The 17,784-nt window shown below is 39.2% G+C and overlaps 1 protein-coding gene across 1 annotated transcript; it reads left to right on the plus strand.

Moving 5' to 3' along the window:
• The first annotated feature begins 3,382 nt into the window (after positions 1–3,382).
• Positions 3,383–9,842, plus strand: LOC122897540 (synaptonemal complex protein 3-like). The gene is made up of 5 exons (XM_044235791.1): positions 3,383–3,525; positions 4,939–5,038; positions 7,077–7,175; positions 9,540–9,644; positions 9,789–9,842. The coding sequence occupies exons 1-5, from the start codon at positions 3,383–3,385 to the stop codon at positions 9,840–9,842; spliced, it is 501 nt and encodes a 166-aa protein (XP_044091726.1).
• The last annotated feature ends 7,942 nt before the right edge of the window (positions 9,843–17,784 follow it).

Raw genomic sequence — 17,784 nt, forward strand, 5'->3', positions numbered from 1 at the left:
TATTCCCCATCCATTCCAAGGGGACCCTTGTTTTTGTCCCGGCCATGGTTGGGCCTCCAGGCCAGCACATGGTCCCCCGGGCCCCGAACGGGGTGGGGATGGCTTCTGTCCCAACGCAGGAGCAAGAATGTGGCGGAAGGTCCTGACAGTCAGAGAGATGTCCCGGGTCGGGTCGCGTGCCTTGGGTCGGGGCCGAGCAGGGAGCCAGGAGCGCAGAGGAGTCGGGGGTGGGTGGGGGGTGGGGGTGGGGAACGGGGAGGCAGGGGAGAGGGGTCCGCCGGCCGCGTCGTCTTTGCCCCGTCCTGGTCCAACAAGAGACATGAGGACACACACCCTCTGATCTGCGCAGGGGACCCTTGCCTGGCATCGCTCCCTGACCGTGTCCCCATTTCTTTAACACGTGTTTGCGCTCACAAGGTGCGGGAGAGCTCGGAAGACACCTCGGGATGCCGCCGGCTGGGAGGAAGCGCCTGGGGAGAGCTGCGAAGGCCCCTGTGGAGGCTCAGGGTATGGCAGCCTATGACTTTGGGAGACAAGAGAGAAGACAGCTGAGCGGGCCAGAGGTGGAAGGTACTGTCTGTCTGACACCTTTGCAGAGATGGCGCGTGTAGATACCGCACACGCGGCAGGTCACTGCTTCGGAGTCCTCAGCGTTGCAAACAGTAAATTCCTCGCGCTTGCGTGCGTGCGTGCGTGCGTGCGTGCGTGCCTGCGTGTGTGTGTGTGTGTGTGTGTGTGTGTGTGTCTGCGCGCGCGCGCGCATGTAAAAAGCAGTTGCAGGTACCAGAGGCTGCCCCCTTGATCCTCCTGTCCCAGACCAGGATATTACAGAGGTTTAGATAGCAGCTCTTCTGCTCCCCCCGGCAGTCCTTCTTTCCAAAATATCTCACACCTGCTGGGTGATGGACTCTGGCATTAGCCTTGAAAGACTCGTAACGCTGTCTCCGTCGCGTGGTCCTGGTCCCTGATCTAGTTGCATCGGACCTCGCACGGGCATGCTGCCTTTCCTATGGCTGCCTTAAAAACCTTGTGTTTGCAAGAGGCAGGCCTGAAGAACTCCACAGTTGAGGATAGCGCTCCCTGAGAACTGACCCCCAAATGCCACACTTTGTTGTTTTTTGTTCTGTTTTGTTTTTTTAAATTTAAGTTCAGCTAGCCAACCTGTAGTACACCGTTGGTTTGTGATATAACGTTCATCAGCGATTCGCCTGTTGCCTAGAACACCCGGCGATCATCACATCACGCACCCTCCTTCAATGCCCACCAGCATACTTCATTTTAAAATGTTTTCCACTTTTGTTTCAACGCAGGAAACAATCCAGTAACCCATGAACGTGGGCGAAAAAGGCCTTCTGCAGAAACACTTGAGGAAGATGTCGGGTAATGTGCTCATAGTATTTTCACTCACCAGATCAAGTCAACTTGGCTTCCATAACAATTATTCTCTGTAAAATCCCAGAATGAGACATTTCCTCCCAAACAAATATGATCTCTGTTTATCCTTAATAATGTTTGATGTAACTTCTTCACAGGAATGAAGTACAGAAGATGCTGCAAGGACTAGAAGGTACGCTTAAATGATATTTGCAGTGAAAAAAAAGAATTAGTTTTAAACCGTAAGGCTTTTATAATTGAAAAACGTTAGTGAGGGATCTGCAACGCTGATTTTAATGCCTTGTTCTCGTATGTAGGATATTATACAAGTATTTAGAGTGATTCAACTTTGCAAGTTTCTTTACTGACCTTTTCCATTGTTGATGTGGAAAAGTAAAAATGGTACTAACATTGATGAGGTAAAAATGATGCTAATATTTTATACACGTTTACATTTCTTATAAATTAATATAAATTAAATGAAGAAAAGTGCATACCTCCTTTTGTGTACAGAGATTAGGTGATATAACCATTTTTCATGTCAATTTTAAATTTTCTTCACTTAATAACTTTTCATGACTTTCCGGTGTCCTAGTCTTTGGAGTAGCAGCACAAATTGAATCCTCTAAAAAACAAGCAAACAAAAAATTCTTTATTGTTATTTTTCATTAGCAAACCGTGTAGCTGCAAACTAAAGAACTCTCCCAGCTAGTGAGAAATATACAGTCACACCCAAACTCCCAAGGTTTATGTTGTTCTGTCAGATGTCAGCTACACCATCTCCACTACAGGACAGTACACTTAGCAGAGTCCGAGTCAATTTGCGGCTCTTCGATAGAAATCAACCCTACAAGCAAGTATGGTTTGAAAGCTTTGCTCTATTTGGTGGTCACAAAGAGCTGGCTTTGTGAGCTGTCTAATACACTTCTTACTATAGATGGATTCCAGGTGAATAAAATATATAAAATAGAGCAGATCCTTCATGACTACTGAAAAATAACTACTGATTGTAGATGCGTAAAGTCAAATCATAGGATTCGCAAAGCTTTAGTTGAAGTATTAAGATTCTGTGAAATGCAGCACTTATGCATAAAAGTGTTATGTAAAAAGCTCCATGAAAACATTTGTTTTAAAGATTTTATTCATTTGTTTGACAGAGAGAGACATCACAAGTAGGCAGAGAGGCAGGCAGAGAGAGAGGGAGAAGCAGGCTCCCTGCTGAGCAGAGAGTCCGACGTGGGGCTCGATCCCAGGACCTTGAGATCATGACCTGAACCGAAGGCAGAGGCTTCAACCCACTGAGCCACCCAGGCACCCCCATGAAAATATTTTTTAAAATGTTTTTGGATTCATTTATTTAAATTAGAATTTTTACACCTACAGCCCTTGTCTCTTTTAGTAGAACACGGTTAAAAGCATCAATCACTAGACTGCTTGAAAAATAATTTTTTTTAAATGTGCGATATAATTATTTTCATCCTTTTGAGGATCATCTTTAAGAAAATTGCACATTTTATATAATGCATTCTGATGGCAATCCATCTAGACACGTCCCTTGAATTGGCGGGTATTTTATAAATTTAGAAAAATTTGCCTTTCAGCTGTTTCCTCACAAGGAAATTAAAGTCTGTCTTTGGGACTCTCGATACATATTTTGATAATGGAAAATATTTTTATTATTATCCCCTTTTCACTATCTCTAAACTAAAAGCTGACCTGCATTTAAAAAAGTTAGAATTGGGATACTAGTACTCGAGAAGATTTTACAGAAAATAGTGAGCAAATCTTGCTTTTTGAAATGATGCCTGCGTTATAATTGTTATTATACTTATTTTATTTTTTGAAGTGTAACTGACATACAATATTATATTAGTACCAGGTATACAACACAGTGATTGGACATTTATGATGTCTGTATTATGAATTTTAAATGTCTTTGCATATTGCCGAGGCAACATTTACCCATATTGATTTGTATACATGAAAACAAAATAATTTTCAACGCTCAATGTCAATGAATATTCTCTATACAGCTGACATTAAACAGGCTCTTCTTGCAAAGAGAAAAATGCTCGAAATGAATGCAAAAGCTTCTGTCAAAACCACTAACGAAAAAATTGAGCATCTTTGGAAGATACAGCAAGAAGAAAGGTGACGTTGTTGTTGTTGCTTTTCCAAGTCACGATGACATTTGTATCATTTCTTAGTATTCATTGGTGCAAATAACCCAAGACAGATTCTATTATATTGAATTTTCCAGTAAAAAATAGATTTTGCTTGATCTTTTTCTAAGCAGATTAATTCTGTTAACCTCACTCCGTAACAGAATTGAGATGTATCTCCTAGAAGCCCATAAAGATGACCTTTTGTTCCTTTCAAATAACAATTGAGTTTTCTTCCTATAACATTAATTCATATTTATTCTAGATCTACACTACCTGAACTTCAGGTAAATGTCTTAAACCATTATTCTTGTGATAGTTAACTGTATTCAGTTATGTAGAAAAGGTTAATCTTATATTATAAATAATTTGCATATTTTAGCTAAATTGTGTTCGCTGTTCTTTCTTAAAAAATCACCGTTGTGCCAAAGAGGGGAAATATTTAAGTGAAATAGTCCTGTTTGGAAATCTTCTATGACAAATGCATATGATAGCCTTATTGAATCTACTTATCGTATCAGAACATACGTGTTCTTCAGTAAGAAGAAATGAAAAGTACCCAAATTCCCTACTCCTCTCTAACGCCCCTCGTCCTCCATGCTATTTGTTATGCTCCACAAATAAGTGAAACCATATGATAATTGGCTTTCTCTGCTTGACTTATTTCACTCAGCATAATCTCTTCCAGTCCCGTCCATGTTGCTACAAAAGTTGGGTATTCGTCCTTTCTGATGGAGGCATAATACTCCATAGTGTATATGGACCACATCTTCCTTATCCATTCATCCGTTGAAGGGCATCTTGGTTCTTTCCATAGTTTGGCGACTGTGGCCATTGCTGCTATAAACATTGGGGTACAGATGGCCCTTCTTTTGGGTAAATTGGAAGGGGAGGTGAACCATGAGAGACTATGGACTCTGAAAAACAATCTGAGGGGTTTGAAGTGGCGGGGGGGTGGGAGGTTGGGTATTATAGAGGGCACGGCTTGCATGGAGCACTGGGTGTGGTGAAAAAATAATGAATAATGTTTTTCTGAAAATAAATAAATTGAAAAAAAAATTTTAAAAATATATATAAAAAAAGAAGAAATGAAAAGTAAACTGCTTTTAGATAAAATGAATTCTTCTGAAAAATTGATAACACAGTAAATCCTCACTAGTTTTTAAGAGGTAAGGCATATGAGAGAGCTTATATGTTGGCCAGTTAGGAACAATACTTTTGGAATAAGAGTAAATTGTTCATGTGCCCTTTCTGTTTCCCATGAGACTATTTCAGCCGCCATTATGCTATTACTGCCCTCTCCCTTTATAGTGTAAATTGCGTCAAATCAAATTTGTTTTGAATATGGTTAGATTTTCGTATCTTCTTGAAGTATGACAGTGCTTGTTGTTATGGTTTACAGGCAGAATCTTCATCTCAAGTATTCTCAGCAGTTTCTGACTTTGCTTTGGGAGTGGGATACAGACATGCGGAAAGCCCAGGAACAAGAAGAAAAACTAGCTGTTGGTATCAGCCTTGGCTTTAAAATTGGTTTGTTTATTGTATCAAAGTCTCAAGTAGCAATAGGTCATGCAAAACCACAGGAGAGAATGTAGAGTCCATGAGCTCGGATGGGTAAATGTGGGTAGAAGGTGTGGTGCCGGGAGACTGAATGTTCTATTTGGATTGCTTCTGTCTATTTAGTGATATAGGAAGGTCACCCGTTAAGAGTTAGAGTGGTGAGGAGGTGTTCCCTTTAGGGGGCAGAGAAGAAGTCCTGGAATTGTTTCCTGAGAGCGGGCCAGCGAATGGACCAGGGAAATATCACTGCCAAGAAGCCTTATGGGTTGAATTTAGGTTAGTGTCATAGTGATCATGAATTTAAAGTGAGACCACTCTGCATGGTTGTGGCAGGGCAGCTGGAGAGTTGGATTTTCCAGGGTTGCGATTTTGCCACACAGATTGACAGAGTGAAAGGGAGGCAAGGTACGTGTGCAAGTGCATGGGTATAATGATTGGCCATGGACTTGAAGCCGAGAAGGAGGAAAAGGGAGACTATGAGAGTGGGGACTGGGGACAATGAAAAGTCGCAGGATCAACGGGATGTTAATCCTGAAAGAGTATTGAACTGTAGTAAAAAAGGGAGAGAACTACAAACAGGGAGGTAGAGGTTGAATGTTGGGGGGGCAAGTGGAGAAACAGTATAATACAGTGGTCAAGAGCCTGGACTCTGGAACCATTTGGCGGGGGAACCAATCCCTGGTTAACCTGTACTAGCTGTGAAATCAGGGACAAATTGTTTATCTCTGTACCCCACTCAGTTTCCTCACCTATGAAAGAAAACGAGACATAATAAGAGTACGACAATGATTCTTGGAGCACTACATCAAAAACTAATGATGTAGTCTATGGTGACTAAAATACCCCAATAAAAATTAAAAAAAAAAAAAAGAGTACTTGCCTCGTAGAGTTGTTTTGAGGATTAAATGAGATCATATATAACAAGTTTATTTAAAATGGTCCAGAACAGGGGTGCCTGGGTGGCTCAGTGGGTTAAGCCGCTGCCTTCGGCTCAGGTCATGATCTCTGGGTCCTGGGATCGAGTCCCACATCGGGCTCTCTGCTCGGCAGGGAGCCTGCTTCTCTCTCTCTCTCTGCCTGCTTCTCTGCCTACTTGTGATCTCTGCCTGTCAAATAAATAAATAAAATCTTAAATAAATAAAATGGTCCAGAACAGTACCTGACACACAGTTCCTATATTAGTTTCTGCTTTGATTAATATTATGTAGATGTTGCAGTTACTGGGAATGACAGAATCCAGGGTATGACTATGTAAGTGAGTGACTAAAGTAGGGAAGAGGACCAAATTATTGCTGGAAATTACGTGAAGGAGCAGAGAGGCTAGGATCATCTGTATGCATACTGAAGTGACCAAGAATTAATACATGTTTTGAATGTTGTTAAGAAAGAATATCTCTGGGACGTCTGGGTGACTCAGTTGGTTAAGCGTCTGCCTTTAGCTCAGGCCATGATCCCAGGGTCCTGGGATCGAGTCCCACATCAGGCTCCTTGCTCAGCAAGAAGCCTGTTCTCCCTCTGCCGCCACTGCCCCTGCTTGTGCGTGCGCTCTTGCTCTCTCTCTCTCTCTCTTTCTCTCCTCTCTCTGATAATAAATAAAATCTTGAAGAAAGAAAGAAAGTAAGAAAGAATATTTCTTCCGTAACTACTGTTAGGAAGGATTATTGTATAAATTTTTGCCTGCCTGTGGTAAACACATTGTTGGAAAGGTCATTTTTGGATTTTGAAGTAAAAAAATTAAAACGTGTTTTCAATATGGGTGAGGAAGACAATCTCCTACTTAATGGCTACTAGGTAGGATCGTCGTATTGTTTTTGTATATTAGTGGTGAACACAATTACCTAAACTTGGTCATAAAAAGTTGTTGAAACAGGAAATGTTAACAAGTATTAATTTAAAGAATATTCCTTTGAAACTTGATGTGTAGTTATGTTTTATAAGTATTAAATGTTACTCACATTTTATCACCCTTTTCTATTTTAGGGTATGTTCCAAGAGCAACGAAAGATTCTTCAACAAGCTAGAGTTGTTCAGAACCAGAGGCTGCAAAAAATTAAAAATTTATATGAGAAATTCTTAAAGGTCTGTTGTATTTGGCAACACAATATATTCTTATGAAACATCACATGGAGGGGCGCCTGGGTGGCTCAGTCGGTTGAGCAACGGACTCCTGGTTTTCGCTGAGGTCGTGGGTTCTGATTTCATGGATTGTGAGATTGAGACCCGCCTCGTGCTCCCTGCTTAGCGGGGACTCCGCTTGAAGATTCTCTCCCTCTTCCCCTCCTCCCACTTGCATGTGCACATGCTTGCGCTCTCTCTCTCTCTCTCTCTCAAATAAGTAAGTAAATATTTTTAAAAACTATATAATATGTACATAAAAGTGGAAGATACTTTGTTTCTTTGCAAATCTATGGGGAGGGAACATTTAGGTTATACGTCTCTATTGTTAAACATTTTCCGTTTGAAATTCATTGTTTTGGATTTAGCATAACTGGGAAATGCATTTTTATTTTTAGGATTAATTAAGAGTTTTGTGGGAATCATTTAAAACAGGGAACTGTAAAGTGGGAATCTTACCTAGAAATACAGGTGCTATGAAGAAAACTGGTACTTTAATAACACTTCAATCATAATTTTTTGCTCAACAATCAGTTTGGAGGAGGCCAGCAATAAATATATAGTGGAAACTCAGGAAGTCTATAAATCACTTCTACGTGTCTTTGACTTGTATTAACGGTTTCTGTTAAATATGAGTAGGCAATTGTAATTGATGAATAACACTCTTATATTCAAATGTGTTACATGAGTGTTTCATGGCATATTTGCCTTTGGAATATTGGGCTAATAATGACTTTATATGCATACTTAAAATCAGAAGGAAAGGTCTAAATGTATAACAGAATGAAAAAGCGAGAAGAGGACTAAATGTTTGTAAATTGAGAATGATCTGCTGTGATATTTGCACATTAGCAAATTGTTCTCAGTGACACAGACCTCTTCTTCGCGCAGATATATACTTATTTAGGAGGCGATGGAATCCTGCACATTCCCCCCCCCCTTTTTTTTTTCTTGGTGTGTGTGTGGGTGGAGGCGGGGGCGGGGTGGGGGAGGAGGGGTATGGGAGGTGTTACTTTACCTCTGTAACTGTACCTTAATATCTTTCTTTGAATTCCCGCTGCCACTGCCCTAGTTCAGGATCTCATCCTTTCTTGCTTATACTATTAAACTCTCATCTGAGTTCTCTCTTCTCCAGCCCATCCTTCACGGTTCTGCAATATGATGTTCCAAAACGTATACCTTCCCTCCTGAAAACCCGTCATTAGCTTCCCATTTTAAACACTCAGGAGTTCAACGTCTGCCCTGTAACAAGACTCCCTTTGTAGTTTTATACTTACATTCCTCCTTTTCCTCCCACCCCTCCAGTACACTAACTCACCAACTAACCCACTCACTAAACTTACATCCTTGTTTCTAGAGTACTTTCAATTCCCTCTTCCCTTTACCTACTGAAATCTTATTCTTTTGCCAACTAAATCAGAATCAATTTTATTTTCCAGTACACAGTCATGGCAAGTTGTGTTTCCTTAATCGTGTTGTTTTCATTTGCATGTCTTTTTATTCTCACTGGAATAGGGAAGGAAGAGATCGTGCATTCATTTTCAAATTCCTCCACAGCCCTTAACAGTACTTTTTACGTAGTATGCACTAGATCACTATTTGCTAAATGAAGATTAAAGATTCAGAACATGTTTGTTTTCTCATGACCTAAAGAGGTCGTGTTACAGGTCATTTTATTCCCGCCAATGGGATCATGTTACAGTGATTTTTACTCATTATAAGTGCACTGTTACATGGTGTTTAGAAAGCTTATTAGAGAGTTTTGAAATTATGGTATTTCATTCTATGAGACTGTCAGTCCTTTTCTTTTCTTTCCTCCACCTTGACCTTAACTGTTTATAACCCATTGTTTCGAGAAAAGTGTACTACCGCCGTGTCTCTATAATAATTATATTTGACTCAAACACAACATTTAAAAAATTTCTTAAGTGGGTATTTTGATCTCCATGTATTAGGTGTAGTATTTTATTTGGAATAAATAATGAGCATCCTTTGAATATTAAGAATTGTTACTTTTGAAATTTAATTTTTTAAAGATTTTATTTATTTATTTTTGCGGGGTGGGGAGGGGAGAGAGAGAGAGAGAGAGAGAGAGCGCAAGTGCATGAGCAGGGGGAAGGGCAGAGGGAGAGGGAGAAGCAGACTCCCCACTGAGCAGAGAGCCAGACATGGGACTCGATCCCAGGACCCTGAAATCATGACCTGAGCCAGAGGCAGGCGCTTAACTGACTGAGCCACCCAGGCACCCCTTGAAATTTTTAATTCTATGTGTTTGGAGCATGAGATGAAAAGTGGTGATTTATAACTGAACAAGGCTTTTTGTTTTAGAGTATGCAGGACTTAGAGAAGGAGCATGAACATCTTCTTGCTGATGAACAAAGTGAAGTTAGGGAACAAATGACCAAGTTGCAAAACAAAATTATGATGGAAGCTGTAAGTAGTGTATATTTAATATTAAGAACACTTATTTTAAGTGTTAAGGAGGGATGTGAGCATTGGGGTATTTTGTTTGCCAAAACGTATATAACAATTACCTAAATAACATGCAAATGTTTAATATTTCCTTCCTTGAAACAGCAACGGCAAGAGCTGGCAATTGTTCAAAAGTCTCTTCATTCCTTGTTGTTCTGATGACTTTGAAGAAAGAACAGGAACCTAAGTTTTACAATACAAGTGTAACATTAGCTACGCCGAACCACGTTATAGTAGTTTAAAAATTAGAGTTGAAATCAGTACATCTTGTTTATCATAGCTTTCTTGTTAAGTGCAAGAATCTTTTCCTGTTAAAACCTCAAACCCTGAACAGTTATGTGGGTAGCAGCAATTCCACAATTAGATGCATTGAGCTTTCAGTCCTTCATTAGTAATGGTGACTTTTTGTACTTAACACTGTCAATTAACTTTTAACAATAAGGATGATTTAATTTTAGGCTTGGCCCCAGTGGATCGGTATCAGTCCCAAAAGTTTCAATGCACAAGTACAGAAAGAAGGCTACACTGCTTTTCGAAAGGAAAAAAAAAATTAAAGAATATAAAATCTATCTTATCTGTGTACCCGCTTGTATTTACTCATTAGTTTACAGAGACAATGCCAATAAAAATACGATTTCAGAAGAAAATGTACTCTACTGCCTTATAAAAATTACTGAAAGTAAACATGAGATGGTGTTTTTGAATAAAGTGAGCTGCCTAAAATCACTGGGAGAACAGAACTACATATATAAATACCAGTGCTGAGACATGGGTTTGTAGATACGTCATTTCCACAAAGACATCAAAATGTCATTTATTTGGTGTTGCTTCACTATTAAATGACACCTGCCATTAGGATTGATCAAAAGTATTTCATTAATATGCACATACACTTAATTGCTTATGGTATGAGTATTTCACAGCTGTCCTTAAAGATAAATCACCTACAGTTCTTTGGTTTTGTTTTCAAGTTTAATATTCATTGAGTGTGTGGAAAGTTGATTTTATATTTGAGAACTAAGAACTTGAGTAATTAATTCTTATACATTTGCTTCCATAATGGGCATTTTTTTTTACATTTAATAACATAATACCATCTTCACTTGGGCATGTCATTTAATAAACATGACATTGTTTCAGAATATATTTGGGATAAGTCAGTTAAATGTATTTTTTGTGAATTACTAAAATTGTTTTCATGTATCATTCAAAACAAATCAATCCCATTTGGAGGAGAGGAATGATTTTCTCCTGTTTTTTCTGCATGGTGTTTTGTTTTGTTTTACGTTAGTTCTGACCCCTATATACCACCACCCTTCTGTTTGTTTTGAGGTTTTTCCAAGTTTTTAAAAATAAGCCCATGTAAGATCTCACTTTCTAACTGCAACAATGTATACAGGAATAAATGAGTTCTCCACCACTATCCAATATTTGACATTACAGGGAGAATTTAATTGCTCAATTTTGTGTGTTTGTAAAGCACTTTCCTTTCACGCCAACACAGGTGTTGGTATATGCGTCTGAAGTTCTGTTCCAAACTTCTAATAAGGTCCTCATTTGGGAAGTTTTCTATTAGCTATAGAGACAAAAATAAGTACTCCAAAGGTTCCCCCCATGAAAGTTCTAGTGTTCATACTAAGCCATCTAATTTTATGTGAGAGCGCGGAGACAATAATCAGTACTTAATGTATTTAGTGTTCAAACAGTTGACATTTATTTCATCCCCTGACAACCTCAAAGAAGTAAATACATACTCGAAGCAACTTTGGCTGATATTCTAAGGGGAAGAAATATTTTGCCGTTATAATTATTTATATATTTATACATAATTTGCCATTATATATTATTTGTATACATATTACAACCTACACACACACACACACACACGTTCTAACATATATATTAGACTTTATTTTTTAAAAGGATTTCATTTATTTGAGAGACAGAGAGAGCATGAGAGAGGGAGAAGGGCAGAGGGAGAAGCAGACCCCCTGCTGAGCAGGGAGCCCGATGGGGGTTGGGGGGGTTGGGGGGGAGGTCTCGATCCCGGGACTCCAGGATCATGACCTGAGCTGAAGGCAGTCGCTCAACCAACTGAGCCCACCCAGGTGCCCCTATGCTTTATTTATTTATTTTTTTTAGTTTTCTTATATATATTTTTAACTTATTTTTTCTTTATTTTCAGCATAACAGTATTCATTATTTTTGCACCACACCCAGTGCTCCATGCAATCCGTGCCCTCTATAATACCCACCACCTGGTACCCCGACCTCCCACCCCCCCCGCCCCTTCAAAACCCTCAGATTGTTTTTCAGAGTCCATAGTCTCTCATGGTTCACCTCCCCTTCCAATTTACCCCAACTCCCTTCTCCTCTCTAACTCCCCGTGTCCTCCATGCTATTTGTTATGCTCCACAAATAAGTGAAACCATATGATAACTGACTCTCTCTGCTTGACTTATTTCACTCAGCATAATCTCTTCCAGTCTCGTCCATGTTGCTACAAAAGTTGGGTATTCATCCTTTCTAATGGAGGCATCATACTCCATAGTGTATATGGACCACATCTTCTTTATCCATTCGTCTGTTGAAGGGCATCTCGGCTCTTCCCACAGTTTGGTGACCGTGGCCATTGCTGCTATAAACATTGGGGTACAGATGGCCCTTCTTTTCACTACATCTGTATCTTTGGGGTAAATACCCAGGAGTGCAATGGCAGGGTCATAGGGAAGTTCTATTTAATTTCTTGAGGAATCTCCACACTGTTCTCCAAAGAGGCTGCACCAACCTGCATACAACACTTGTTGTATCCTGTCTTGTTAATTTTGATCATTCTAACTGGTGAGTGTTGGAGGGTTAGAGGGTTACCTAACCAACCTGCATTCCCACCAACAGTGGAAGAGGGTTCCCCTTTCTCCACATCCCCTCCAACACTTGTTGTTGAGAGATTCAAATTAAAACCACATTGAGATATCACCTTCTCACCAGTTAGAATGATCAAAATTAACAAGACAGGATACAACAAGTGTTGTATGCAGGTTGGTGCAGCCTCTTTGGAGAACAGTGTGGAGATTCCTCAAGAAATTAAATAGAACTTCCCTATGACCCTGCCATTGCACTCCTGGGTATTTACCCCAAAGATACAGATGTAGTGAAAAGAAGGGCCATCTGTACCCCAATGTTTATAGCAGCAATGGCCACGGTCACCAAACTGTGGGAAGAGCCGAGATGCCCTTCAACAGACGAATGGATAAAGAAGATGTGGTCCATATACACTATGGAGTATGATGCCTCCATTAGAAAGGATGAATACCCAACTTTTGTAGCAACATGGACGAGACTGGAAGAGATTATGCTGAGTGAAATAAGTCAAGCAGAGAGAGTCAGTTATCATATGGTTTCACTTATTTGTGGAGCATAACAAATAGCATGGAGGACACGGGGAGTTAGAGAGGAGAAGGGAGTTGGGGTAAATTGGAAGGGGAGGTGAACCATGAGAGACTATGGACTCTGAAAAACAATCTGAGGGTTTTGAAGGGGCGGGGGGGTGGGAGGTCGGGGGGTACCAGGTGGTGGGTATTATAGAGGGCACGGATTGCATGGAGCACTGGGTGTGGTTGCAAAAATAATGAATACTGTTATGCTGAAAATAAAGAAAAAATAAGTTAAAAATATATATAAGAAAACTAAAAAAAATAAATAAATAAAGCATAGGGGCACCTGGGTGGGCTCAGTTGGTTGAGCGACTGCCTTCAGCTCAGGTCATGATCCTGGAGTCCCGGGATCGAGACCTCCCCCCCAACCCCCCCAACCCCCATCGGGCTCCCTGCTCAGCAGGGGGTCTGCTTCTCCCTCTGCCCTTCTCCCTCTCTCATGCTCTCTCTGTCTCTCAAATAAATGAAATCCTTTTAAAAAATAAAGTCTAATATATATGTTAGAACGTGTGTGTGTGTGTGTGTGTAGGTTGTAATATGTATACAAATAATATATAATGGCAAATTATGTATAAATATATAAATAATTATAACGGCAAAATATTTCTTCCCCTTAGAATATCAGCCAAAGTTGCTTCGAGTATGTATTTACTTCTTTGAGGTTGTCAGGGGATGAAATAAATGTCAACTGTTTGAACACTAAATACATTAAGTACTGATTATTGTCTCCGCGCTCTCACATAAAATTAGATGGCTTAGTATGAACACTAGAACTTTCATGGGGGGAACCTTTGGAGTACTTATTTTTGTCTCTATAGCTAATAGAAAACTTCCCAAATGAGGACCTTATTAGAAGTTTGGAACAGAACTTCAGACGCATATACCAACACCTGTGTTGGCGTGAAAGGAAAGTGCTTTACAAACACACAAAATTGAGCAATTAAATTCTCCCTGTAATGTCAAATATTGGATAGTGGTGGAGAACTCATTTATTCCTGTATACATTGTTGCAGTTAGAAAGTGAGATCTTACATGGGCTTATTTTTAAAAACTTGGAAAAACCTCAAAACAAACAGAAGGGTGGTGGTATATAGGGGTCAGAACTAACGTAAAACAAAACAAAACACCATGCAGAAAAAACAGGAGAAAATCATTCCTCTCCTCCAAATGGGATTGATTTGTTTTGAATGATACATGAAAACAATTTTAGTAATTCACAAAAAATACATTTAACTGACTTATCCCAAATATATTCTGAAACAATGTCATGTTTATTAAATGACATGCCCAAGTGAAGATGGTATTATGTTATTAAATGTAAAAAAAAATGCCCATTATGGAAGCAAATGTATAAGAATTAATTACTCAAGTTCTTAGTTCTCAAATATAAAATCAACTTTCCACACACTCAATGAATATTAAACTTGAAAACAAAACCAAAGAACTGTAGGTGATTTATCTTTAAGGACAGCTGTGAAATACTCATACCATAAGCAATTAAGTGTATGTGCATATTAATGAAATACTTTTGATCAATCCTAATGGCAGGTGTCATTTAATAGTGAAGCAACACCAAATAAATGACATTTTGATGTCTTTGTGGAAATGACGTATCTACAAACCCATGTCTCAGCACTGGTATTTATATATGTAGTTCTGTTCTCCCAGTGATTTTAGGCAGCTCACTTTATTCAAAAACACCATCTCATGTTTACTTTCAGTAATTTTTATAAGGCAGTAGAGTACATTTTCTTCTGAAATCGTATTTTTATTGGCATTGTCTCTGTAAACTAATGAGTAAATACAAGCGGGTACACAGATAAGATAGATTTTATATTCTTTAATTTTTTTTTTCCTTTCGAAAAGCAGTGTAGCCTTCTTTCTGTACTTGTGCATTGAAACTTTTGGGACTGATACCGATCCACTGGGGCCAAGCCTAAAATTAAATCATCCTTATTGTTAAAAGTTAATTGACAGTGTTAAGTACAAAAAGTCACCATTACTAATGAAGGACTGAAAGCTCAATGCATCTAATTGTGGAATTGCTGCTACCCACATAACTGTTCAGGGTTTGAGGTTTTAACAGGAAAAGATTCTTGCACTTAACAAGAAAGCTATGATAAACAAGATGTACTGATTTCAACTCTAATTTTTAAACTACTATAACGTGGTTCGGCGTAGCTAATGTTACACTTGTATTGTAAAACTTAGGTTCCTGTTCTTTCTTCAAAGTCATCAGAACAACAAGGAATGAAGAGACTTTTGAACAATTGCCAGCTCTTGCCGTTGCTGTTTCAAGGAAGGAAATATTAAACATTTGCATGTTATTTAGGTAATTGTTATATACGTTTTGGCAAACAAAATACCCCAATGCTCACATCCCTCCTTAACACTTAAAATAAGTGTTCTTAATATTAAATATACACTACTTACAGCTTCCATCATAATTTTGTTTTGCAACTTGGTCATTTGTTCCCTAACTTCACTTTGTTCATCAGCAAGAAGATGTTCATGCTCCTTCTCTAAGTCCTGCATACTCTAAAACAAAAAGCCTTGTTCAGTTATAAATCACCACTTTTCATCTCATGCTCCAAACACATAGAATTAAAAATTTCAAGGGGTGCCTGGGTGGCTCAGTCAGTTAAGCGCCTGCCTCTGGCTCAGGTCATGATTTCAGGGTCCTGGGATCGAGTCCCATGTCTGGCTCTCTGCTCAGTGGGGAGTCTGCTTCTCCCTCTCCCTCTGCCCTTCCCCCTGCTCATGCACTTGCGCTCTCTCTCTCTCTCTCTCTCTCTCCCCTCCCCACCCCGCAAAAATAAATAAATAAAATCTTTAAAAAATTAAATTTCAAAAGTAACAATTCTTAATATTCAAAGGATGCTCATTATTTATTCCAAATAAAATACTACACCTAATACATGGAGATCAAAATACCCACTTAAGAAATTTTTTAAATGTTGTGTTTGAGTCAAATATAATTATTATAGAGACACGGCGGTAGTACACTTTTCTCGAAACAATGGGTTATAAACAGTTAAGGTCAAGGTGGAGGAAAGAAAAGAAAAGGACTGACAGTCTCATAGAATGAAATACCATAATTTCAAAACTCTCTAATAAGCTTTCTAAACACCATGTAACAGTGCACTTATAATGAGTAAAAATCACTGTAACATGATCCCATTGGCGGGAATAAAATGACCTGTAACACGACCTCTTTAGGTCATGAGAAAACAAACATGTTCTGAATCTTTAATCTTCATTTAGCAAATAGTGATCTAGTGCATACTACGTAAAAAGTACTGTTAAGGGCTGTGGAGGAATTTGAAAATGAATGCACGATCTCTTCCTTCCCTATTCCAGTGAGAATAAAAAGACATGCAAATGAAAACAACACGATTAAGGAAACACAACTTGCCATGACTGTGTACTGGAAAATAAAATTGATTCTGATTTAGTTGGCAAAAGAATAAGATTTCAGTAGGTAAAGGGAAGAGGGAATTGAAAGTACTCTAGAAACAAGGATGTAAGTTTAGTGAGTGGGTTAGTTGGTGAGTTAGTGTACTGGAGGGGTGGGAGGAAAAGGAGGAATGTAAGTATAAAACTACAAAGGGAGTCTTGTTACAGGGCAGACGTTGAACTCCTGAGTGTTTAAAATGGGAAGCTAATGACGGGTTTTCAGGAGGGAAGGTATACGTTTTGGAACATCATATTGCAGAACCGTGAAGGATGGGCTGGAGAAGAGAGAACTCAGATGAGAGTTTAATAGTATAAGCAAGAAAGGATGAGATCCTGAACTAGGGCAGTGGCAGCGGGAATTCAAAGAAAGATATTAAGGTACAGTTACAGAGGTAAAGTAAACACCTCCCATACCCCTCCTCCCCCCACCCCCGCCCCCGCCTCCACCCACACACACACCAAGAAAAAAAAAAGGGGGGGGGGAATGTGCAGGATTCCATCGCCTCCTAAATAAGTATATATCTGCGCGAAGAAGAGGTCTGTGTCACTGAGAACAATTTGCTAATGTGCAAATATCACAGCAGATCATTCTCAATTTACAAACATTTAGTCCTCTTCTCGCTTTTTCATTCTGTTATACATTTAGACCTTTCCTTCTGATTTTAAGTATGCATATAAAGTCATTATTAGCCCAATATTCCAAAGGCAAATATGCCATGAAACACTCATGTAACACATTTGAATATAAGAGTGTTATTCATCAATTACAATTGCCTACTCATATTTAACAGAAACCGTTAATACAAGTCAAAGACACGTAGAAGTGATTTATAGACTTCCTGAGTTTCCACTATATATTTATTGCTGGCCTCCTCCAAACTGATTGTTGAGCAAAAAAAGTTTTGACATTTTGAATCATTTACTCTCCCCATACACATGTGGTTATAGTGACTTTGATGTTTACAGTGTATGAAGACAATCTCTATTGTAGGGCTGTTCAGAGTGTCATAGAAAAAGACAAATTGAGTAATAATGAGCAGAAAATATTCTAATATGCATAGGAGAAGCACACCACCTATTTATGATAACTACACCTACTCTTCTTTATCACTTTAAAGAATATGTGGTACCTGGGGCACCTAGGTGGCTCAGTGGGTTAAAGCCTCTGCCTTTGGCTCAGGTCGTGGTCCCAAGGTCCTGGAATTGAGCCC

The sequence above is a fragment of the Neovison vison genome, chromosome X, assembly GCF_020171115.1.
Source record: "Neovison vison isolate M4711 chromosome X, ASM_NN_V1, whole genome shotgun sequence".
Taxonomy (NCBI): domain Eukaryota; kingdom Metazoa; phylum Chordata; class Mammalia; order Carnivora; family Mustelidae; genus Neogale; species Neogale vison.